This window comes from Lipotes vexillifer, unplaced genomic scaffold (assembly GCF_000442215.2).
Source record: "Lipotes vexillifer unplaced genomic scaffold, Lipotes_vexillifer_v1.1 scaffold1235, whole genome shotgun sequence".
Classification (NCBI taxonomy): domain Eukaryota; kingdom Metazoa; phylum Chordata; class Mammalia; order Artiodactyla; family Lipotidae; genus Lipotes; species Lipotes vexillifer.
The window spans coordinates 474,509-499,271 of NW_006775530.1; the positions used below are offsets into that span (position 1 = coordinate 474,509).

At 41.8% G+C, this 24,763-nt stretch overlaps 1 protein-coding gene across 1 annotated transcript in view; it reads right to left on the bottom strand.

The window, feature by feature from the left end:
* Positions 1-24,763, bottom strand: part of WWP2 (WW domain containing E3 ubiquitin protein ligase 2) — a 144,825-nt gene that overhangs the window by 29,675 nt on the left and 90,387 nt on the right. Inside the window, exons 8-9 of the mRNA XM_007449918.1 lie at positions 19,556-19,766; positions 4,692-4,781 (exon numbers count right to left, since the gene is read on the bottom strand). Coding sequence (XP_007449980.1) covers positions 4,692-4,781; positions 19,556-19,766 — 301 coding nt within the window. The remainder of the gene's footprint in view (positions 1-4,691; positions 4,782-19,555; positions 19,767-24,763) is intronic.

Here is a 24,763-nt window from a genome sequence, read left to right on the forward strand (position 1 = left end):
ATCCAAAACCTATGGGATGCAGCAAAAGCAGTTCTAAGAGGGAAGTTTATAGCAATACGAGCCTACCTCAAGAAACAAGAAAAATCTCAAATAAACAATCTAACCTTACACCTAAAGGAACTAGAGAAAGAAGAACAAACAAAACCCAAAGTTAGTGGAAGGAAAGAAATCATAAAGATCAGAGCAGAAATAAGTGAAAAAGAAACGAAGAAAACAATAGCAATGATCAGTAAAACTAAAAGCTGGTTCTTTGAGAAGATAAACAAAATTGATAAACCTTTAGCCAGACTTATCAAGAAAAAGAGGGAGAGGACTCAAATCGATAAAATTAGAAATGAAAAAGGAGAAGTTACAACAGACACCGCAGAAATACAAAGCATCCTAAGAGACTACTACAAGCAAGTCTATGCCAGTAAAATGGACAACCTGGAGAAATGGACAAATTCTTAGAAAAGTATAAGCTTCCAAAACTGAACCAGGAAGAAATAGAAAATATGAACAGACCAATCACAAGTAATGAAATTGAAACTGTGATGAAAAATCTTCCAACAAACAAAAGTCCAGGACCAGATGGCTTCACAGGTGAATTCTATCAAACATTTAGAGAAGAGCTAACACCCATCCTTCTCAAACTCTTCCAAAATATTGCAGAGGAAGGAACAATCCCAAACTCATTATATGAGGCCATCATCACCCTGATACCAAAACCAGACAAAGATATTACAAAAAAAGAAAATTACAGGCCAATATCACTGGTGAATATAGATGCAAAAGTCCTCAACAAAATACTAGCAAACAGAATCCAACAGCACATTAAAAGGATAATACACCATGACCAAGTGGGATTTATCCCACGGATGCAAGGATTCTTCAATATACACAAATCAATCAATGTGATACACCATATTAAGAAATTGAAGCAGAAAAACCACATGATCATCTCAGTAGATGCAGAAAAAGCTTCTAACAAAATTCAACACCGATTTATGATGAAAACTCTCCAGAAAGTGGGCAGAGAGGGAAACTACCTCAACATAATAAAGGCCATATACGACAAACCCACAGCAAACATCATTCCCAATGGTGAAAAACTGAAAGCATTTCCTCTAAGATCAGGGAAAAGACAAGGATGTCCACTCTCGCCACTATTATTCAACATAGTTTTGGAAGTCCTAGCCATGGCAATCAGAGAAGAAAAAGAAATAAAAGGAATACAAATTGGAAAAGAAGAGGTAAAACTGTCACTGTGCGCAGATGGATTTGGATTGGAAGAATCAATATTGTGAAAATGACTATACTACCCAAAGCAATCTACAGATTCAATGCAATCCCTATCAAATTACCAGTGGCTATTTTTACAGAACTAGAACAAAAAAATCTTAAAATTTGTATGGAGACACAAAAGACCCCGAATTGCCAAAGCAGTCTTGAGGGAAAAAAACGGAGCTGGAGGAACCAGATGCCCTGACTTCAGACTATACTACAAAGCTACAATAATCAAGACAATTCCGTACTGGCACAAAAACAGAAATACAGATCAATGGAATAGGACAGAAAACCCAGAGATAAACCCACACACCTATGGTCAACTAATCTATGACAAAGGAGGCAAGGATATACAATGGAGAAAAGACAGTCTCTTCAATAAGTGGTGCTGAGAAAACTGGAGAGCTACACGTAAACGAATGAAATTAGAACACGCCCTAACACCATACACAAAAATAAACTCAAAATGGATCAGAGACCTAAATGTAAGACCAGACACTATAAAACTCTTAGAGGAAAACATAGGAAGAACAAACACCCTTTGACATAAATCACAGCAAGATCTATTTTGATCCACCTCCTGGAGTAATGGAAATAAAAATAAAAAATTAACAAATGGGACCTAGTGAAATTTAAAAGCTTTTTCAAAGCAAAGGAAACTACAAACAAGATGAAAAGACAACCCTCAGAATGGGAGAAAATATTTGCAAATGAATCAACGGACAAAGGATTAATCTCCAAAATATATAAACAGCTCATGCACCTCAATATTAAAAAAACAAACAATCCAATCAAAAAATGCACAGAAGACCTAAACAGACATTTCTCCAAAGAAGACATACAGATGCCCATAAGCACAGGAAAAGATGCTCAACATCACTAATCATTAGAGAAATGCAAATTAAAACTACAATGAGGTATCACCTCACACCAGTTAGAATGGGCATTATCGGAAAATCTACAAACAACAAATGCTGGAGAGGGTGTGGAGAAAAGGGAACCCTCTTGCACTGTTGGTGGGAATGTAAATTGATACAGCCACTATGGAGAACAGTATGGAGGTTCCTTAAAAAACGAAAAACAGAATTACCATATGAGCCTGCAATCCCACTCCTGGGCATATACCCAGAGAAAACCATAATTCCAAAAGACTCATGCACCCCAATGTTCATTGCAGCACTATTTACAATAGCCAGGTCACAGAAGCAACCTAAATGCATCAACAGACGAAAGGATCAAGAAGATGTGGTACACATATACAATAGAATATTACTCAGCCATAAAAAGGAACGAAATCGGGTCATTTGTAGCAATGTGGACGGATCTACAGACTGTCATACAGAGTGAAGTAAGTCAGAAATAGAAAAACAAATATCGCATATTAATGCATATATGTGGAACCTAGAAAAACGGTACAGATGAACCAGTTTGCAGGGCAGAAATAGAGACACAGATGTAGAGAACAAACGTATGGACACCAAGGGGGGAAAGTGGCGGGGGTGGTGGTGGTGGTGGTGGTGGTGGTGGTGGTGGTGGTGGTGGTGTGATGAATTGGGAGATTGGGACTGACATATCTACACTAATATGTATAAAATGGATAACTAATAAGAACCTGCTGTATAAAAAATATATAAAATAAAATTCAAAAGTTCAAAACAAAAAAGACAGACAAAAAAATATATGCATGCTATAAATTCACAAAGTACAAGTGTGCAATGTGTCCTGTTAAAAGTTGATGATTAATTTGTGAGATAACTGGAGAAATCTGACTACTCACTGGATTTGATGCTGGTAGGTAAATACTGTTAATAATATAGTGTTTTTACTTTTAATAAGAGAACACTTCTTAGAAATATGTACTGAAATTTGGATAAAATGATATGATGTCTGGGATCTGCTTCAAAATGATCTAGAACAGGGGTGGGGGAGGGGTGAGTGAGGATTACACAGCAGGAGGTGGCAAATGTTTTCTACCAAGAGCCAAAAAGTAAATATTTCAGTCTTTGCAGGCTTTACAGTCTGTATCACAATTACTCAACTCGGCCAATGAGCACAAAAGCAGCCATGGACAATAAGTAAACAAATGAGAGGGGCTGTGTTCCAATAAAACTTTATTTACAAAACAGGTGGCAGGCTGGATTTTGTCCACAGGCCCACAGTTTGCCAACCGCTGGTATACATGAAACAAGAGTGGCCATGAGTTGATAATTATTGAACCTAGGTGTTGAGTGTGTGGGCATTCTTTGTCCCATATATTTGAAAAATTCAATATGAAAATTTCTATAATTTCCATAATAAAATGTTTTAATTTTTTTCTAAGAAGTCAATGTTTATCTTTGGTTAGTTCCCTGGACTTAAAGTAAAAGGAGAAACAGAGTGAGAACTAAGGAGGCGGATTATGAGTGTGATTTCCAGAACGGTAAGGAAGAAAAGGAAAACACAAAAGCATTCTACTGGAAAACTGAAACTAAAAGCAGCCCATCCGTGGAAACTTGTAGGATTGGAAAGTGAGGTGATATTTGCCCGGCACACGCCTGACAGGTGAACAAAACAGAGCACGGGGGTTCTCCCGATACGCCCACCTCTGACATCCTCTCCCTCCGCAAGCGTAGGAGGGGGAAGTCAGCGTTCATGTTCTATGTAGGAGCCCTTCATGGCTGCTTTACTGCGAGGTGATTCTTTCCTGAGAGCAGAATGCATTCCCTTTCGAAAGCTCTCAGGACTGGGAGACACGTGTGGAAAGAACTTTCTGTCCCTGGCAGACAGGGAACCAAACCCCTTCTCCTTGAACTTGGACAGTCTTCCCTCACTTGGAAGCCTCACTCATCCTCTGGTTTTGGAGAACTTAGCTGCGTTCTCGCAAAGCCCGCTGAACGAGAAGCACACTGTCTCCAGGGGCTGGTTGGACACAGGGCGCTATGAAATGCATCAACACCCTCTCTATCTTGGCTTCCTTGTGCTCTTTTTTCCCCCAGAGATGCTCTAAATGTTCCTAGTCTGTCCTAGGAAATGAGAGCAGAATTAAAGTAAGTGAGTAGGAAAGGCAATCAAGGGACCCAGGATAAATGTCCCTGGACTTTGCTACCTATGCAGAAAGAAACTGAAAATCGGGCCCTATAGGATATTTCTGTAGGTGAAATGACTGAGGCCAGTGAGACACCAAGGGCCCCCGAGGCCTCCCCAACCCTCCTTCCTCCAGAACCCAATATCCATGGGGGCTTTGAAAACCACTTAAGAAAGCCCATGGCCAATACAACACATGTAGGAAGAAGGGAAAGTAGAAAGAGAGCAGAGAATGTAGAAGGGGATGACTGTAGGAGGAGGGGAAAATAAAGAGATGGCCATGGCAGTGAGTGGTGGAGAAGCTGATGGGGGACTCCTGGTGCCAGTTCTAGAGCCTCGGGTCTTACTGGTCTAAGCCTTACCCTGGAGGAAGAGGCCGCTCCCAGGTGGTGGTCTTGGTATTGTGGTCAACATAATAGACACGCCCGTTGGGGAGCTCTCGCTGCTCCCATCTGCAAAATAAAGTCAAGGGAGGCATGAGACACACCGGTGAAAGGCATATGCCCTTGCTCAAAGGAGTCATTCACTACTATTAAGCTAATGTGAGAGGTAACATCAAAGTCGACATGCAAGACCAACCCGCGGGTCAGACAAGTTCCACGTTGTCATTGATGGTGGCACCCACATCTGCTTCTTGAAAAAACTATAACAGTTCCCCTTTATGGATTCAAGGTACTAGATAACCCATTGATCACGCTAAATTCCCTAAACAACCCATATGAATCTACATTGCCATGGATTTTTGTGAATCACTGTCTCTTGGCCATTTTGGGATCAAAGAGCCCTTTAGGAATGTGATGAAAGCTTCCAAAATGCACTCACCAACAAAAATGTGTGTGCAATTTCTGGGATTCCCGGACCTCTCCTAAAGCTCATCCATGGACCCTCCAGCGCTTGTAGCCTACTACCTCTTAAAGTCACAAATTATATGACTATCCCTGTTCTTCTAGAATCATATATATTCATGATCACATTTCTTTTTAAAATACAGGATTCATTTACAGAGGATCTTTAAAAGAGATCTGGATGAATCCAGAAACATAGCATACTGCTATTTATTGGCTGCTCTACCCCTCAGTCTGTGTGTGGGTTACTATGAGATCAGGGGGCTGAGGGTGGCTCATCTGTGCTAATGGCAGAACGACAAGGTAGCAGATGATCCAAAGAGTTAAGACAAAGGCAAAATCACTACAAAATACAGCCAAGGACCACCCGTCCCCACACTCCTGTTACTCCCACATTCAATGCAATCTGACAATAACTCCACTTCCCTAGAATACAGTAACATACATATACGGGATGGAAAGATTTATGTTTATAAAATGATTATCATTTTATGAAGGATGTTAATGGTCCCATTAGCCTTTATGTTTTACATTGATTTTATTTACTTCTACTTTTGGGTACTGCCTAGGGGAAGGTGACCTCTGCCAGGAAGCTAGTACAGTCAGTTCTACTGAAATGTTTGTTTTAAAAACATAAATCTATGCCAATGTGATTGATACATAAGGGAACACGCTATGAATTTTGGGTTTGCTTTGCATGAATTGGCCTTCAAAACACACTAGATGAACACAGAAGACTTCCCCCAGCTAAACCCAGTCGTGTAGAAATACACAAAACCCACACTCATCTGCTGGCTACCTCACTTTACTGCGTGTTACACACCATACTCACCCACATCTGGTGTTACACCTCCCATCTGATTTCAGAAAACCCTCTTTGTACCACTTCATGACAACACTCACAAGCTCCAATCCTTCCAACACCTGCTTCCACAAGCAAACTTCAGGTCTTCTCATGGAAATGTGCCCTATGTATTGTAGTGTTATGATCTCAACCATTTAACATGTGTAAAACCGTGCTACCATCGTTATTAGGTTCCTATTTGTGTCACTGACAAATTTTTGACTGTTACACCCCTAATCCATTTTCCCCCGTAAGCCCTGTGGTTTTTACTGCATGATTTGGCATAGCGTGGTGGTTTCTAGGAACACATATGTTATAGCAGAGTTGACTGTACACTGAAATAAATGTCCTAACTTCTGTTACTAAGCCTGGTGTGTCTACTCAAATAGACATCAGCTTTATTCGATACCATTTCTCACGTCTGACCGGCGGACTGCATTGATAAGCCCCTCTGAGGTTAATTCAGATACAGGTATATGCAAGGTTTTTAAGGCAAAGATGGGAAGGGGGTAACCATCACCCACTGAACGTCCACAGTGAGCTGCAGGCTCATCTTTACTTCATTCAGTCCTGCCTTCATCCTTTACGGTGGCACATGCCATCACCATCAAGGGAACTGAGGCTCAAGAGAGGCTAAGTAACTCTTACGTGGCATTTAAACTCAGCTCTCTGGGACTTCCCTTGTGGTCCAGTGGTTAAGATTTCACCTTCCAATGCAGGGGGTGCAGGTTGGGTCCCTGCTCGGGGAACTAAGATCCCACGTGCCTCGTGGCCAAAAAACCAAAACATAAAACAGAAGCAATATTGTAACAAATTCAATAAAGACTTTAAAAATGGTCCACATTGGGACTTCCCTCGTGGGCCAGCGGCTGAGATTCCGTGCTCCCAATGCAGGGGGCCAGGTTCGATCCCTGGTCAGGGAACTAGGTCCCACATGCCACAACTAAGAGTTCACATGCCTCAACTAAAGAGCCCACATGCTGCAACTAAGACTCGGCGCAGCCAAATAAATAAATATTTTTAAAGTTTTTTTTTTTTAATGGTCCACATCAGAAATATCTAAACAAACAAACAAACTCAGCTCTGACTCTCTAGCCCATGAGTTTTACCATGTCACTCTGAAAGGAATAAAGGAGGAAAAGGAAGGGCAACTGGAACTTATAAGGAACCCACAACCCAGCAGACAAGGTGCCAGGTGCCTTTCCAAAGCCCACCTCAACGTGAACAGCTTTCCCTAGCACAGGAGTCTGGGTAGGGGGACCTATAGGATCAAGACGACTGGGGAGAAATTATAGTAAGTCCATCTAGTTAATTTCTAGGCTCCATTTTAATCACAACCCTCTGCTCAGATACAATCTATGGGAAGAGGCTGCACATTTTGCACCACTGGGAGGCTTAGCCTGGGAGCAGTGAGGTCTGGTAGTTCCAGACTCCCTCCTTCCAAAGGGGATCAACTACTGTGTTGAGGACCGGAGTGCTATAAACACCATTAAAATGGGCTCGAGAACATTTTCTCTCCTGGGTATTCCCGCTCAAGGTTCTGGTTGAAGCAGATACTGGTGACTTGGCCCAGGTGCCCTGGGTTCCTCCCACTGCAAAAGGAAGATTCTTGCACTTCAGTCAGTATTTTATTGAAAGGGCAGAACCTTCTGACAAAACTGACCAGGTGAAAATAAACACAGGGTAAAGTTAAAGCTCCTCTCCCTCTCGATGCCCTTGTGAATTAAAGACAAAAGAGTAACAGATATTGCCAGCTCAAAAGACTGGTAGGGATCTGGTAGGGATCCTTCAGCAAAAAAGGCTAACATACTGTGATTTCACACCAGCTCTCTAAATTCCTCCTGTCTGCTGGGTAATCAAGCAGCAAATCCGATACGCTCTTTATTCATCTGAATTTGGAAATAAGGAAAGCCTTGAGAAAGATACTTGGCTTAAGGGTAAGTAGTGAAATATGGAAGCTCCTCGGGCAAGGGTAGCAAGCCACTCTTTCATAACATTTGCTCCTAATAAAGACTTAAGGAGCTGAGAATTCCTCAGCATTTCCTAAGAAATTAGCTCTATCCTTCCTGTCCTTGGCAATTTTGTGGCACAAAAGCACCAATAAAACAACTTTGCTCATTTTGCAGTCACTAATTGGAAAACTGACCATAATTGGTGGGTGGGGCTGCCCCTTGAATGAAGACAAAATATGTGTTGTTGCAGTTGGAGAGAAGAGGTGCTAAAACACATTTTTTCTTTATTCCAACAATTCTTTTGTTACAACTTTCATCTTCTAAGTGGTCTCGACTTCTGGCTTCTTTTCTATTTCATTTGAGGCAAGGAGAAAACTTTGGTTTTATTATACTTTGGCTAACAGTTTCATTTGAAGATGGAATAATTCTTAAAATTCCATGAATTAAATGCCTTGAATTGACACAGTGGTCTTCCTGCACTGCCAGAAAGGAAATCGGTGTGAAGTCCTCTTTGCTTATATTCAAGAGTTATGACGGCTCCTCCCAAGCCTTGACAAGACCCGTCTATCCTGTCTTTGATCCCAGCTGATCCTAGAAATGAAAGGCTCTCTTTTGGGCACTGTTATTGTCCAGCGAATCTCAGTGTCCTTCTATGAACCCTCTCAATTGGCTTAGCTAGAAAAATAGTTACCAAGAGGAACAAGACCTTTCTTCCATTACCTTTCTTTTGATATCTACGTTCTTCTTTTTAAAATTGGACTCCTGCTCAGAGTCAATGTCCGTGTGTGTCCTCCCTGATCCGTGACCTGGCCTAACTGCTTCCCTTAGAGAACTCTCAACTCCTCCCTACCTGCACGGCTCCTCAGAATTCATACAAATCCCTCCCCTCCATTTGTGTGGCAGAGTCGGTCGATTCTATCGTCAACCAAACGAGCCCCCGAATTCTCATTTCTCCGCTGTAACTGCTGACCCATATAGACTGAGCCTTCCGACTGTCTTGGTTTGGTCTCCCCATGCCAAGAAAGTGATACTGGAAGTGACCTTTCATCAGCACATCCCTGGCAGGGGTTAAGTTTCTGAACCTTATAAGCATCTTCTTCATGCTGAGATTAAAAGGCTTTTCAATCAAACTACCCATGGGTCTCGATACTGCATCCTGGTCACGTGGGTCATATCCTCTCCCACTGAATAGCTTTCTTTGATGCTCTCAGAAACACTGTTCAAAGCACCAAGCTCGATTCACGTCCCTTCCCAACACACTGCTCCTTGGCTTTCGATGTATAGCCTTTAGTTGGACCATGGACTACACAGGGTCTTTCTATTTTGAAAGTACTTAAAAAATAGTCTCCAATTTCAGTTAATCTCTGTACTTTTTTTTTTAACCTAAATTCCCTTTGCTCCTATGGATTTTAACTGTCCTTTATTCAGTTTGTAATAGGGAAGAGCAAATCTGACTCCATATTAGATCAGTTTCTTTTACTTTAACCTTAGTGCTCTGTTGCCTGTGCTTAGTCATGCTGGCTCTGCACCTTTTGTAAAAGAATGTTGCCTATAGCCTGAAATATACAGGATAGCCCATTCTCAAGACTCTGACCTTTAAGAGTCCATTCATTTAGAGATAAAAAAAAGTTGCAGAACAGAGAGTAACATTTGTCTTGTTGGAGGCTTACAGGAACACTGTGACTTGACCTAGCTGCATGAACAAAGGATTCCAACACCAAGAAGTCTGAGACAACTAACCATGCCCCTCCCTCACCTTGCCTTTAAAAGTGCTTTGCTGAAACCCTTCGAGGAGTTCAGGGTTTGCTGGGCACAAGCCACCCATCTCCTTGCATGGCCCTGCAATAAACCTTTCTCTGCTCCAAGCTCCAATGTTTCGGTATTGTTTGGCCTCACTGTCCATTGGGCACACGAACTTGCGTTTGTTAACAAGTTGTATATCTTCCATGCCCATGCCCCCATCTCCCCACCATCATCATTAAAAAGGTAAAGGATGAAAATCTCAATTCCATTATTAGGATGGCATCCAATCATTTCTCTCCTATGTTATCTGAAAGGAAATTGTCTGGTCACTTAACAGTGACCACACTTTTTTTTTTTTTTTTTGGATGCACCACGCAGCTTATGGGATCCCGACCAGGGCTCTCGGCAGTGAAAGGACAGAGTCCTAACCACTGGACTGCCAGGGAATTCCCTGAACCACATTTTCTTGTGGAATGTTTCCTAAAAGGTCTTCAGGAAATCAATTCTCAGTTACTTGCCGTTACAGTGTATATTCAACCATCCTGATCAACACGCTTCTTGGTCAGATTCTCCTAAGTTTGGACAGAATCAGTTTCACCAAGAGTCGGATTAAACTGGGAAGGAATTTAAAGCTGGACAATCCGAGGATTTCAGGTTATTATCAGAGATGCTATCATCACACTCACAAATTCTTAGTAAGAACATTATTAATTGGTATTATTTATCATTTGTTAATAAATTTTATTAACAAAAGCACTGGGCATTAGTAAAGCTGACTCTCATTCAAAATACACTCTCTCCATCAGAGAACAAAGTCATGCCAGAACACTTGTGCACCAATAAAGAAAAGATGCCTTGCTGGTTACCTGGACAAAAACTAAACTTCAGAAAAATACACTGAAAGTATTCAGGTATTCTTAAAGCTGCCTATGTGGAAGTTCAACTCCCCTCAGGCAAATATTGCAGGGAATGCATATTTTCTTACTTCATGCTCTTATAATAAATTTTAACTCTGAACCAAATCCTATTCCCCAAACTCTGGCCACTTCCTGGGTGAATGGTAAGATTTATTTCCCCTGTAGGGACACTGTCAGACTGTTTTATGAGTCAAAAATCTGTGTGCAGCGGAACACATCTGCTACTCACTGTTTTCATTGCTTCAGTAGGTCCTCTGTAAACTGGGTAGGAAGTGTGTTAAACTCAGACCTTCCCCCAAGAACCCTTCTTGAAATACTGAGCTTTCCTTTAAATCCAAGCACACTAACCCCCTTTTTAAAACTATCAACAACCAGCACTTTATGCCCCTTAATCACAGAGGGGGCACAGTAGTAGCTACTGAGGACTCTGAATTAAGGTCTGTTTTTCATCTCTTTCTTCTTCACCCATCCCATTTTCTTTGCCTTGGAAAAGTCCCCAAAGCTCTTCAATGGAAGATGGCAACTGCTTTCGGGACTTCCCTGGTGGCCCAGTGGTAAAGAATCCTCCTTCCAATTCAGGGGACGTGGGTACGATCCCTGATCGGGGAACTGAGATCCCACATGCCGTAGGGCAACTAAGCCTGTGCGCCACAACTATTGAGCTCGCACGCCTCAATGAGAGAGCCCGCATGCCACAAACTACAAAGCCCATGCACCCTGGAGCCTGCGCGCCACAACTCGAGAGAGAAAACACACATGCCACAACTAGAGAGAAGCCTGGGCGCTGCAACAAGGAGACCGTGCCCCACAATGAAAGATCCTGAGTGCCACAACTAAGACCCAACACAGGCAAAAAAATAAATAATAAAAAAAAAAAGATATGCTCTCACAGACAGGCAAGACAATTCCTAGAGACGGTGTCTATTAAAAAAATTTTTTTAACATTATTGCAGATTTTAAAAACTGTGCAGATAAGTTTGGCAATGCAGGGAAATAGCCACTCTTAAAAAATAGTGAGGGACTTCCCTGGTGGTCCAGTGGCTAAGACTCCGAGCTCCCAATGCAGGGGGCCCAGGTTCGATCCCTGGTCAGGGAACTAGATCCCACATGCCACAACTAAAGATCCTGCACACCGCAACTAAAGATCCCACATGCTGCAACTAAGACCCGACGCAGCCAAATAAATAAATAAATAAATATTTTTAAAAAATAGTTAGTGGGAGCAAAAATGGGTATACTCTTTCCTAAGGGTAATTTGGCAACTCAGTCAAAAACCCTTCCTACATGAATACCCTTTAATTCAGCAACTCTGTTTCCAGGACATATCCTAAGGAAATAATTATGTGTCAAAAGATTTAGCTTTAAGTGCATCCATCACAGTATGTTGCAGCATGTTACAGAAAAACTGGAAACAACCTAAATGCTCCAAAGTGAAGGATTAGTAAAATAAATTATGTTCATTCTATAATGGGTATTCCATCATTTAAAATATCACTGTGGATAATATAGATTTGCACGGATGTTTACAATATATTGGGTAACAAAAATAAGTGAAAAAATAACATGCATAAGATAATCAAAATTTTGTTTAAAAATTATAAAAATATACTATTTTTCATTAAATCTAAAATGCCACCAATTGTAAGATTTGTCACATACCACCAAGAAATTAAAAAATGCTGCCAATTAAACTATGGCACTCCAATGTCTGTAAATCACATCTTGATTTTCTTTTTTTTTTTTTTTGTAGTACGTGGGCCTTTCACTGTTGTGGCCTCTCCTGCTGCAGAGCACAGGCTCCAGACGCACAGGCTCAGCGGCCATGGCTCACGGGCCCAGCCGCTCCACGGCATGTGGGATCTTCCCGGACCGGGGCACAAACCCGTGTCCCCTGCATCGGCAGGCAGACTCTCAACCACTGCGCCACCAGGGAAGCCCACACATCTTGATTTTAAAGAAGTTAAGTGTGAAATAACATGCGTATCAGAATCTACAAAACATGGGGGCAGGGGGATCACGTATGCGTGTAAAATTTCTACAACATCAGAGTAAGGAAGTATTTCAGACAGACATAAAAGGCACGTGAAAAAGATGAACAGATTTGGCTATCTACAAATTTGAACTCCTGTACAATAAAAAGCAACATTAAAAAGTGAAAAGACAAGCCACAGATTGGGAGAAAATATTTGCAATGCACATAACTGAGAGGGGATTAGTATCCAGCATATATTAAGAAATCCTGCAGATTAAAAAGACAGATAGCAAACAGAAAAATGGATAAAAATATATGAATAGACAATTCACAAGAAAGGAAACTCAAGAACCAAATTAAAATAACATGTAAGAAGAGGTTTTCAAATTAAAACCAGCAAAAGATACCCTTTCACACCCATCAGACTGGCCAACATGAAAAAAAATCTGACAATTCTAAGTTTTAGCAGGAACGCTATGCATGCTCATGGGAGCATGAACTGGTGAGCTGACTCAAAAAGCAATCTGAGGGCTTCCCTGATGGCGCAGTGGTTGAGAGTCTGCCTGCCGATGTAGGGGACACGGGTTTGTGCCCCGGTCTGGGAGGATCCCACTTGCTGCGGAGCGGCTGGGCCCGTGGGCCATGACCGCTGGGCCTACGTGTCCGGAGTCTGTGCTCCGCAACGGGAGAGGCCACAACAGTGAGAGGCCCGCGTACCGCAAAAAAAAAAAAAAATGCAATCTGATAGTGTCTGCTAAAACTGAAGACCACCTTCCTACAAAGAAGAAACCCTAGTTCTAGTACTTGCACTAAAGAAACAAACATGGACACAAAAAGGCATACACAGAAAAAACTTCATTGTAGCATTGTTTATAAAGGCAAAGATGTAATTATAGTATAAATAAACACAAATATAAAATGTTATTTTTTATATTTTACATTTATATGATATAGAATATACACAGTAAATATAAATAAGTTTTAATTATAACATAAATAAAATTTTACCTATTCATACAATAGAAGACCATATAGCAGTTTAAATGAATGTACCAAGTTCCATGTATCTCTGTATATAGGAAATGGGACCGGGGAGGGGTTCACAGGGACTTTCAACTTTATTGACAGTCTTCATCAAGAGGTTAAAAAACAGGGGGGAGGTTTATAGCAAATGCAGCATAATGCTAAAGTTTGATATGGCTCGGTAGGGGAGCCCACCGGTATTTCTTATATTACTTTCTATTCTTATCTGCATGCTTAAAATATTTTACAATTTAAAAATAAATTTTAAAAGCACATACCCTAAGACTGTCAAAAAAATTTTGGTAGATGTGTGTTGACGTGTACATGTCTGTGTATGTGGTCTTGGGCAAACTGCTTAAGGTTTCCTCATTTGCAAAATAAGGATGAAAGTAGCTACTACACAGAGTGCCGTGAAGAGCGAAATAACCCACATATGAAACCTAGCACTCCCCAGCACTCTGGAAACATTTAACACATGTTAACTCTCACCAATGATCAGGCAAAAAAATACACAAGGTGCATGAAAAGCACCAGTGGTTAAATCTAGGTGGATGTGTGTTTGTTATTGCTGTTGTTCTACTTCTTTCTTCTATTTTTGTTTCTAAGTTTTCCAAAAAAAAAAAAAACTGTAAAAAATTATGAGCTATTGAAAATGAAAACACTTATCCAGTCATTCAACAAACACTTCTCACTCCAGCTCCCTAGGAGCCAAGTACTATGCTAGGTGCTGGGAATACAAAAACCCAATAATCCCAACTCCTGAGGAGCTCTCAAGAAAGTGTAATAAAAAATGAAAATTCCTGGGCTTCCCTGGTGGCGCACTGGTTGAGAGTCTGCCTGCCGATGCAGGGAACACGGGTTCGTGCCCCGGTCCGGGAAGATCCCACATGCCGCGGAGCAGCTGGGCCCGTGAGCCATGGCCGCTGAGCCTGAGCGTCCGGAGCCTGTGCTCCGCAATGAGAGAGGCCACAACAGTGAGAGGCCTGCGTACCGCAAAAAAAAAAAAAAAGAAAGAAAATTCCTAATTACACATGAATACATACATATAGCAGGGCGAGAACTTCTCATGGGCCAGTCCCAACAACAGTAGAATCTTTGGAAACAAGGCTTTCGTCCTGAAATGAGGAGGAGGGAGCCAGGAACATGTATTATCTGCCATTAACTAAGCATGTAATAATCCCTGCAGAGTCAAGAACTAAACCATACTACTTAGCAAAAAGGCACAGATTCTCCAGTATAATCTTTTAATCCTTTGCTACTAAAGTATGGTCCATGGCTCAAACTGTTACTATTCAGCAACCAGAAAAGTACAGAAGCTTCTAGATGTTTAGAAACTTTTGTACCAATTTGACATTGCCACAACATCCAAATATGTGATCTGTAGATCTGCCTCACTGAACAGAACAGAGGACAAAAGTAAAGGTTGATAAGAGATTGAAAAAAAAATTAAAACAGAACAAACAAAACCAGAAGGAAAAAACAACAACAACAAAAAACAAGGACTAGTTCTTCACAGACAGTTTCAGAAGCACTGCTTTAAAACTCCTTGGGTAAGCATCTTTGGCTAGCGCCAAAATTGAGTTTGGAATGAAACTCAGTGGCAGCAGCTGGTTTATAACTTAGCAGAAAAGCTGCAAATTCCAACGTCTCTTAAAGTGTCTCTACAAAGAAAACATCAAAGAACTCTTACCAGGTTGTCATCCTTGATAGTGTGTCAAGGACCACCTGGAGAAAGGACCTCTGGGTCTCCATTACTGGGCCTGGGGGTAGGGGAAGATGGCAAATCAAACAGATCCAGAAAACACCCTCCTCAATTATTTCTACTCTGAGGCAGGAAACGGCCAGGGCAGCCAATGACTGCAAGAGGAGAGGGATGGTGTGAAGTGGCAGTGCTGAGGTAAGTCGGCAGAGTCCAAACACAACAGCCTCCCTTATGTAAGAAACCACAGCACAGCGCGGGCTGCCAGGGTGAAATAATGTGCCTCTGTGTGAGAGGGCCTGGGCGAGCTGCAGAGCCTGGGACGCACTTGGAGTTTATCTAAGCCATGTACACACGGTCTGTTAATGAGCATTTGGTCCCCAAAGTGGGCTCCCTGCTGATAAAAACCAGATGCAGGGCCAGCTGATCAAAGTGGCCTCCCTCCCCACTGCCCGCTGCCCGGACCACTATCTCACCATGTCTCCCGAGCCTTCCTGGCAGGCACCCCCTCCTTTAACAGACATTTGCCAGCTGAAAACACCATGCCCTTCCAACTAGTTTCTTTCGTGCTAATTAAATTAAAAGGTAGGGAAAGCAGGAGGGTTTGGAGACAGGGAGAGAGAGGAAAGAGATAAAGCGTGTTCTATTTGGATTTATGTGGCCCAGTTTTCGGTGGCCTTCGGTCACTAAAACACACAGACGGACGTGACATCTTTATGTCCAGTCTCATCTGCTGCAAGTTTCAGAAAGGCAATGCAGCAACTGGAAAAATAGGCCCTTGGGATCCCCAAATGAACTGTGCCCGATCCCTCTGTAAAGGAGATTGAGAAGGTAAGGTTAGAAAGAGACAAAGTCAGCTGGATGCCATGAAAAAGCAGTCTAGCATGGCTCAGAAATGCCTTAGCAAAGGGGAGACATGGTCCACAGTGTCTCCCAGGGCATGAGGACCCCTAGTGAGCAGGGAAGAGCATCCTGACCCTGTGAGAGATTCATACTTGAACCCAAAGCCAGACAACCTAGCCTAGTTAGTAACCCCTTAGGGTCTTGTTCTTGGGAAGAAAATGCAGTATTCCTGTCATAGTTCCTCTTTATTTGAGGCATCAAAGAAGCAGAAAATATTCATCCAGGTGGAGAAAAAAAAAAAAGATGGCATTTAAATCGATTCATTAATTCACTACAAGTAATGTCTTGGGGGCCGACTTTGGCGTTTACAGCCCAGCAGGGCAGAGAAACGCAAAACACGCAATTACACGTGTGAGAAGTTACAGTACACAGGGTGGTCTGACCTTGTCTACCGGGGATCGAGGAAGGATTCCCAGAGGAAGTGCTGATTAATCTGAGACTTGAAGATGGATCGAAAGTAATGGACAAAATGGTGAGGAAGTTTTCAGAAAGGGTAACTGGCATGGCAGAGGGTCCCAAATCCAGAGACAGGGTGGTACATCTGTCAAACTAAAATAAGTTACAGCTACAGCTTAGAGAGCAAAGCAAAGAATGTCTTCCATGGAAGGCTTGAGGGGTAGATGAGGTCCTACACGGCAGGGCTTTTTAGGTCTTATTAAGATTTGAGAATTTATCCCTAAAGACAATAGGAAGCCATTGCAGCATTCTAAGTGGTAAAATGTCATGCTCAGAGTTTTATTTAAAAAGGTTAAAAGTGGTCCCCTGACTCCTGAATGCAAGATACCAGAAATAACAAATGTCGTATATTAACGCATATACATAGAATCTAGAAAATGGTACAGATGCACCTATTTGCAAAGCAGAAATAGAGACACAGATGTAGAGAACAAACATATGGATACCAAGGGGGGAAAGGTGGGGGTGGGGTGAACTGGGAGATTGGGATTGACATATACACACTACTATGTATAAAATAGGTAACTAATGAGAACCTGCTGTATAGCACAGAGACCTCTACTCAATGCTCTGTGGTGACCTAAATGGGAAGAAAAGCCAAAAAAGAGGGGATATATGTATGCATATAGCTGATTCATTTTGCTATACTGCAGAAACTAGCACAACACTGTAAAGCATCTATACCCCAATTTAAAAAAAATTTTTTAATAAAAATAAAATAATTTCAGAAAAGTAAAAAAAAAAAAAAGATACCAGGAAAAGAGGAATAACTCATCTTGTCTGAATCTCCTAAACTTGTAAATAAGCTAGGGCGGGGACGGTAGGTCTGTGAATTGGAAGGCTCACAGTGGCAAGTGCGCCCTTTCTGGCTTGCTGTCACAGAGCCGAGAACTGAAAGCCTGCCATCCTCACCGCCACACACTCAGCAGTGCCGGTGGCAATCTCCAGGCCCTGAGACAGCCCGCAAAGTACCGGAGCTTCCAGTGGGCACCTGGAAGTCCATCTGGGCTGGAAAACTGGGTCTCAGTACCCTTCTCTGGACCATGATACATGTTCAAGTGGGGAGTGGCCTCCCCAGACCCCCACACAGGGCCTCATCCCATTCTAAACGCTCCACGGAGAAGATGCTGTTCAAACTGTACTCAGGAAAATCGTTTCAGCCTCTGGTTGGTCGGGGGTGGGGGGTAGGAGAACAGGCTTCTCTAAGCTGCTCAATCGCCAGACTCAGAATAAAGGGTGTTTTCAAGGCCTGGAGTTTTCCAGCTGCCTGGAAACAGGAAGAGCCCAATCCAGGAGAACAGTAACCCTCACACACGCCCTACATAAAGACGAGTTGAGCCATTAGCCCTAATTGCCTGTGACTGACACCGGGAGTGAAGCCCGCCCTCCAGGCATTTGCTCAGTGGAAAGCAAACAAACAGCTCCTGGAGCACCCGGGCAGCCATTTTCTCTCCTTTCTGCCAAAATGATTCTGCCCTGCTCCCCCCAAACTATATACAGATTTCAAATTATAAACCAAACAAAGGTCTTTCAAGTATTCCTTACCACGTACGAAAGAGAAAAAAAAAAAAAAAGAACGCCTCTGTAGGGAGGAGTTACACACAAGCAATTGCTTATGAATCTTTTCACAAAATCAAAAACTTCACAAAAGACTTTTTGGAGCCACCTCTCAATACCCCCAATTCTCTCTGGGTCTGAGGTATTAAAAACTATTTGCAATACTTTTCATGTGTTCATTGTGTTTTATTAAGAAATATAAGTTAAGTTGTGTGCCAAATGCTGGGGATCGCAAATGCCTTTGGATTTAGGATTTTTTGCTTAAACAACTGGGTTTTCTAAAGTGGTTTAAGAACAATAGAGAATGTTATACATCAAGCAAGAGACCATCCATCCTTCCTTTTTCCTTTGTGAATCACCCACACAACACCACCACTGGCCAGACCATGGTGACTGTGGTGATATGGACATTGGTTTCCTCAGTACCAACTGATAACCAGGATGGGCATTGGGACCACAACGGGACTGGCCCTGAAAGTGATCAGCAGTCCTTAGATAAGACTCTGTTTCCCAGTTCAGAACTGTTCTTTTCCTTTATGCTTCCTTCATACCCACTTAAAAAATATCATTCACCAGGTAAAACACCCACCATTGGGTGAGGGCTTCATATACACTGTCTTATTTGAGTCCCTTAACTTCCTGGGGAGATAGATATGCATGATTATTACCTCCACCTTACCGAGATGGTAAGTCACGCAGGCAAAGTCATAAAGTGTTGAGTGGGGAGTTAAACCCAGATCTACTTGATTCCCAGGTCCACGCTTTTAATCTCCACTCGCTTTTGGCCTGCTGGGGCCGTCTTCTTGTCATTCAAGGTCTTCAGCAACAGATTTAATTCTGAACTAAAAGGTGGCTCCAAGAAAACCAGGAGCCCGCGCTAACGTCAGCCCCGGCCATGGGAATAACATACAGTAATATTCAGAGCCTGAAGTCCTCCATGGGCCATTGAGATAAAATGCAAGGGAGAAAAGCTGTTTTCTAGGCAGGATCCAGGCAAATCCAGTGATGCTAGAGGGCAAAATGAGCTCCTTGTTCCATAAAAGCCACATTCTTTGAGTCAAGCTGTGCATTTCAAGTCACGGTATAAGGTACCATTGATTCTCTCCTAGATGATTTAGATCCTTTTCAAGATTTATGCAGAACGGGCAGTTCTCCCACACCTTCCTTGTTCCTATGCATGGCAGCCTCCCCAGAGACTACTAGCCACCAGGTAATAAATAACCACGTTGTTTCTACCCTGGTGAAGGAGCCTCAGTTGTTTTTTATTTCAGGGGGTGGGGAGGGAGGTGCTGCTGTGGGACAGAAGGCTACTCACCCAGCAGGCAGAGCATCAGGGGCCTGGGCAGCCACTGGGAGCTGCTGGGTGCCCGAAGTGCTGGGCTCCTCTCCTTCCTCCGGCGTGGCCGTGGCAGGGAGAGTCGCGGTGGCGGGGTTGGGGACCGCACTCGATGCCACAGCAGGTGAGGACACCACAGCAGCAGCGGAGGGTCCTTCGGGGTCAGTGGCTGCAGTGGGTTCGTCATTCACTGAAAATACAGGAACCGTAGTTTAGAGATCAACTCAGCGTTGTGTTCACATTCACCAGGTTTCTCGCTTAACATGGTAACACAGTACCTACAAGGTGACTTGTACATGTTACCTGGTGACGGCAAAAAGTTTTACAGAACATAACTTTGGAAAGGACAGCAAGTCAGTGAGGGCCTGCCGGAAGAACAGTGGGAGATGGAGCTGAAATAAATAGATTATTAAATATTACCTCCTTTATATAACGTCACTAAATTTATCTAACATGCCATGGTTACGTTTACAGCGATAAAAGAGTAGCAGAAAAAATAATGCACCAGCACTAACTAATGTTAGTGCTACATGGAGCAAGGCCAAAGCCAAGTTCATAGGGTTGTATACTTTTCTTTGTCACTTGTCTGCTAGGCACAAATAGCACCTTCCTTCAAAAAGCTCCATACACACTAAGAGGTAGAAAACTTCCAATAATGTGCTTGTTCTTTTAAAGACTCATGCTCAAAGTGGGGGGGCAAGGATTAGCACCCTAGACGGAAAAGATGGGGCTGTGAGAGAAGGGACTTGTCTCCAAGGTAACAGTAGACAAAGAGACAGAAGTGAAATAAGCTGATTCCTGAGTCTCCTCATTTTTCCATTCCTTTGATGATCACTCATGTTCACAAGGATCCCAAGGCACTGCAATATCCTCTCACTCAGAAAGGGATCAAACGCGGTTTCAAAGAATTAAAATTCTTTGAAAATGGATAAGCCATAAACAGAGAATTTTCTACATATGTGATTGCATATGTGTACATTTACACTAGAATTTCGTAGGAAAACCCCTTGGTTTAGCCTCATCTTCCTAATTCAGAAACTCTTTTTGCAGTTCCCGTAACAAATGGCTATCCAGATTGAACATTTCTTCTGACAAACACCTTGCTACAGAGCCATTCCACTGTTGAACAGATGTAGCTGCCAGAAAGATTTTTCTTATGTTAAGCTGAATTCCACTAGATGGTTTTAGTCCCCACACCCCAAGCAATACAAAATAAGTATCCGGCCATCCTGTTTCTCATTCACCCTCTCTATTCCAGTAAAAGGCCTACTATTTTTTTAATGTCTCTAGGTTATTACTCTCTTCTTATGACCTGGCTGCCCTCTTGTAGATATTTTCTTCTATTGCCTCCCATTTCTAAATAATGGTATCATGAGCTGAACATAATAAACAAGATACCATCAGACCAGCAGAGTCAGATTTCCAATATAAATGATATTACTTATATTTATAGAACACCAGTTATATTTATAGAACACCGGAACGCCAGCCAAAGTACACATCATTGCTTTTTGGATTATCTCATTTAAGCCTCATACACAAGCCCATTTTACAGTTGAGGAAACTGAAGCTCAAAGAGGTTAAATAACCTGCCAAGGTCACAGGGCACCTAGTTCACACCCCTGCTGTCTGCCTCCAGAGCCTGAACCCTCACTCACTACACTCTACTTCTCCCTCTCTGCGCATCCTCTAATGCAGCCCGGGATTATAATAACTCAGAAGCAACCACATGAGCCTGTCGGCTGGCGTGAAACTGGTGGTCAGCTGAAACTAAAATTTCTTCACGTGAGATGCCAAGCTTGATCTTAACAAACAGCAAGGAGCCTAGGAACTACCTACGATTAATTTAAATAATCTGCTTTCTCTTCAGCATATGAAATATTGTCTGGCACACAGACTAAATTAGTTGTTTAATAAATGACTATATTTTATGCAACTGATGTTTCCTCAACATAAATGCAAGAATTTTTATTTATATTCCTAATCTATCTCGGCTGACTTAGTAAAACACAACAGATGTCAATTATTTTTATGCAAATCTATAAATTTTACTCAATTCCAATGAAAAAACCATCATGACATTTATGAGAACTAAATAAATTCATTCTAAAATTTATAAGTAAAACTAAACACAGAAGAATAGCCATAAAAATTCTAGAGACGAACAGTCTTGCGTGCATGGGGTGGGGGAGAGGGGAGGAGATAGTTTTCTAAGGTATTAATTAACCCACATTATAAAGCTACAACAACTAAAACAATGTGGCACTGATATATGAATAGGCAGATGTCGATTAAATAAACAAGATAGTTCAGAAACAGAATTAAATAGACATTGGAATTAAGGAATTTAGTATATGACAAAGGTGACATTTTAAATTCCTGAAGAAAAGACAGACTATTCAGTAAACGGTACTGTGACAAGTGGGTAGGGTACTGGACAAAAACTGAGATATATTCCTACCTCACTCCTTACATCAAAATAAATTCCAGACAGATCAGAGATTTTGACATAAAAAATGAAATCACAGAGGAACCAAGGAAAACGGAGGAGAACAGTTTTGTAACCTCAAAGTGGAAAAGACAGAATCTAAGAGTCAGAAAGTATTGATGAATTCAACTACATTAAATTTTTTTTAATCTAAATGGCAAAAAACCACCATAAGCAAAATTAAAATCAAAAGAAAAACAACAAACTGGGAAAGATTATTATCAATTCATATTACAAACCAGTTGCTAATTTCTTTTATATGAAAAAAAGCCTCTACAAAACAGTAAGAAAGGGACTTCCCTGGTGGTGCAGTGCTTAAGAACCCACCTACCAATGCAGGAGACACAGGTTCGAGCCCTGGTCCAGGAAGATCCCACATGCCGTGGAGCAACTGAGCCTGTGCGCCACAACTACTGAGCCTGTGCTCTACAGCCCAACAGCCACAACTACTGAGCCCACATGTCACAGCTACTGAAGCCCACGCACCTAAAGCCCGTGCTCCACAATAAGAGAAGCCACCGCAATGAGAAGCCCACGCACAGCAACGAAGAGTAGCCTCCCCTCGCCGCAGCTAGAGAAAGCCCACACAGCAATGAAAACCAAACGCAGCCAAAAATAAATAATTTTTAAAAAAAAACAGTAAGAAAAAGACCAAAAATATGCAGACACTTCACAGTTAAGGAAATACAAATTACCCCTAAACATACGAAAAGATGCTCAACCTCAATTATGAGACAAAAAAATGCAATTTAAGGCTATAATGAAATGCCATTTTTTAACCTATTACACTAGCAAGAGTGAAAAATATTCAACCACACTGATAAGAATGTAAGAAAAACTGGATTTTCACATACTGCTGGTAAGAGGAGAAACTGCTAGAAGATCTGTGGAGTGCAGCTGGGCAATACCAAAAATTTAAATACAATAATTGGGAGGTGGGGGGAAGCTTGGGTGGGTACAAAGAGAGGTCGGGGGGCCTACAGGTGAAATTAAAATGGCCATGAGTCAATAACAGTCAAAGCTGGGTGATGGATTCATTGTAATATTCCTTTTTACTTTTGTACGTATTCAATGTCTGTGGCACAGATGGAGTGTGTACTCCCATCAGGAGAGGCACATAATGTCTGGTCGCTTCTCTTTTGCAATGTTAGCAGCCATTGATGATTATTGCCTAAATCCACTAACTGGTAAAGAACCGAAAAATAGTAATATTCTAATTCTATCACGCCTCTAAAGAGAAATTTCCCCTATCAACTATCTGGTTACCTTGAGGTTCAGTTTGTAAAGAAAAGGCAAGAGAATTGCTTGAGTCTTTTCTTTCAATTACCAGTTTTCAGAAGAATGAGTTAATACTCTCATGTTCTCCAAAAACAAACAGTGAAATTTTGCTCTGTTTAAAAATCATTATGAGTTCTTGGATTTAAATATATTTAAAGCATTTCAATCTTTTGTGATTATTGTTCTTATTGAAACTAAAATTGTCCCCATCTTTGGCTGGGGTTAGCAGAAGAGGGAAGGGCCAAAGATCTTCAAGTTGGCTTCAAGTTCTTTGGAAAAAATTCTAAGATAATTAATAAGTGGGAAAGTGCAGAACAGCATATATATTATGCTACCATTTGTGTGTGTATGTTCAAAGAATATGCTTGTATATTCAAAGAATATCTTGGAAAGAATCACACGAAACACAACAGTGACTGCCTCTGGGGAGGGAAGGGGAAGCTGGAAGACCAGAATAGGAAGGAGACTTTCTTTACACTGTCCAAGCTTTTATACCTTTAAAGTGTTGACAACATATATGTACTGCCTATTAAAAATTTTTTAATGAAATTTTCAACCAGGAAAATAACAAAACCAGAGCCCTGTAGCATGCCAGTGGAAAAGACCGCCTAGTCAATACTATTTGGACCTGACCGTTCACGCCGCTGCAAATCTAGTTAGAAGGGCTCCCACCAGGACTGCATCTGTCCACAGAGCTTCCCAAGAGCCTTTGATTCACCAGAATAGTTCATCTGTTTAAGAGCTTTGTGGTTTCTCGAGTTTAGATTTGGAAACAGAATGTGAAAGCCAGATATCCTAGCATTGAAACTTTATGTATCCATGCTTATACTCTCTGCTCTCAAAGACTCTGTATGTGTGTGCGTACGGGCATACCTCAGAGATATTGCAGGTTTGGTTCCAGACCACCACAGTAAAGCAAATATCGCAATAAAGCAAGTTTTTTGGTTTTCTAGTGCATGTAAGTTTTGTTTACACTTTATTGCAGTCTATTAAATGTACAATAATAGCATGATATCTTAAAATATAGTGTATACTTTATTGCTAAAATGCTAACCATCATCTGAGTGAGTTGTAATCTTTTTGCTGGTGGAGGGTTTGAGATATTGCAAGAACTGGGGAATTCTCTGGTGGTCCAGTAGTAAGGACTCCACACTTTCACTGCCGAAGACCCAGGTTCAATACCTGGTCAGGGAACTAAGGTCCCACAAGCCACACGGCATGGCCAAAAACAAAAAAGAAACACTGCAAGAGTTACCAAAATATGACACAGAGACACGAAGTGAGCAAATGCTATTGGAAAAATGGTGCTGGCAGATTTGCTTTGGGTTGCCACAAACTTCCAATTTGTAAAAAGAAAAAAGAATGGGCTTCCCTGGTGGTGCAGTGCTTGAGAGTCCGCCTGCCGATGCAGGAGACGCGGG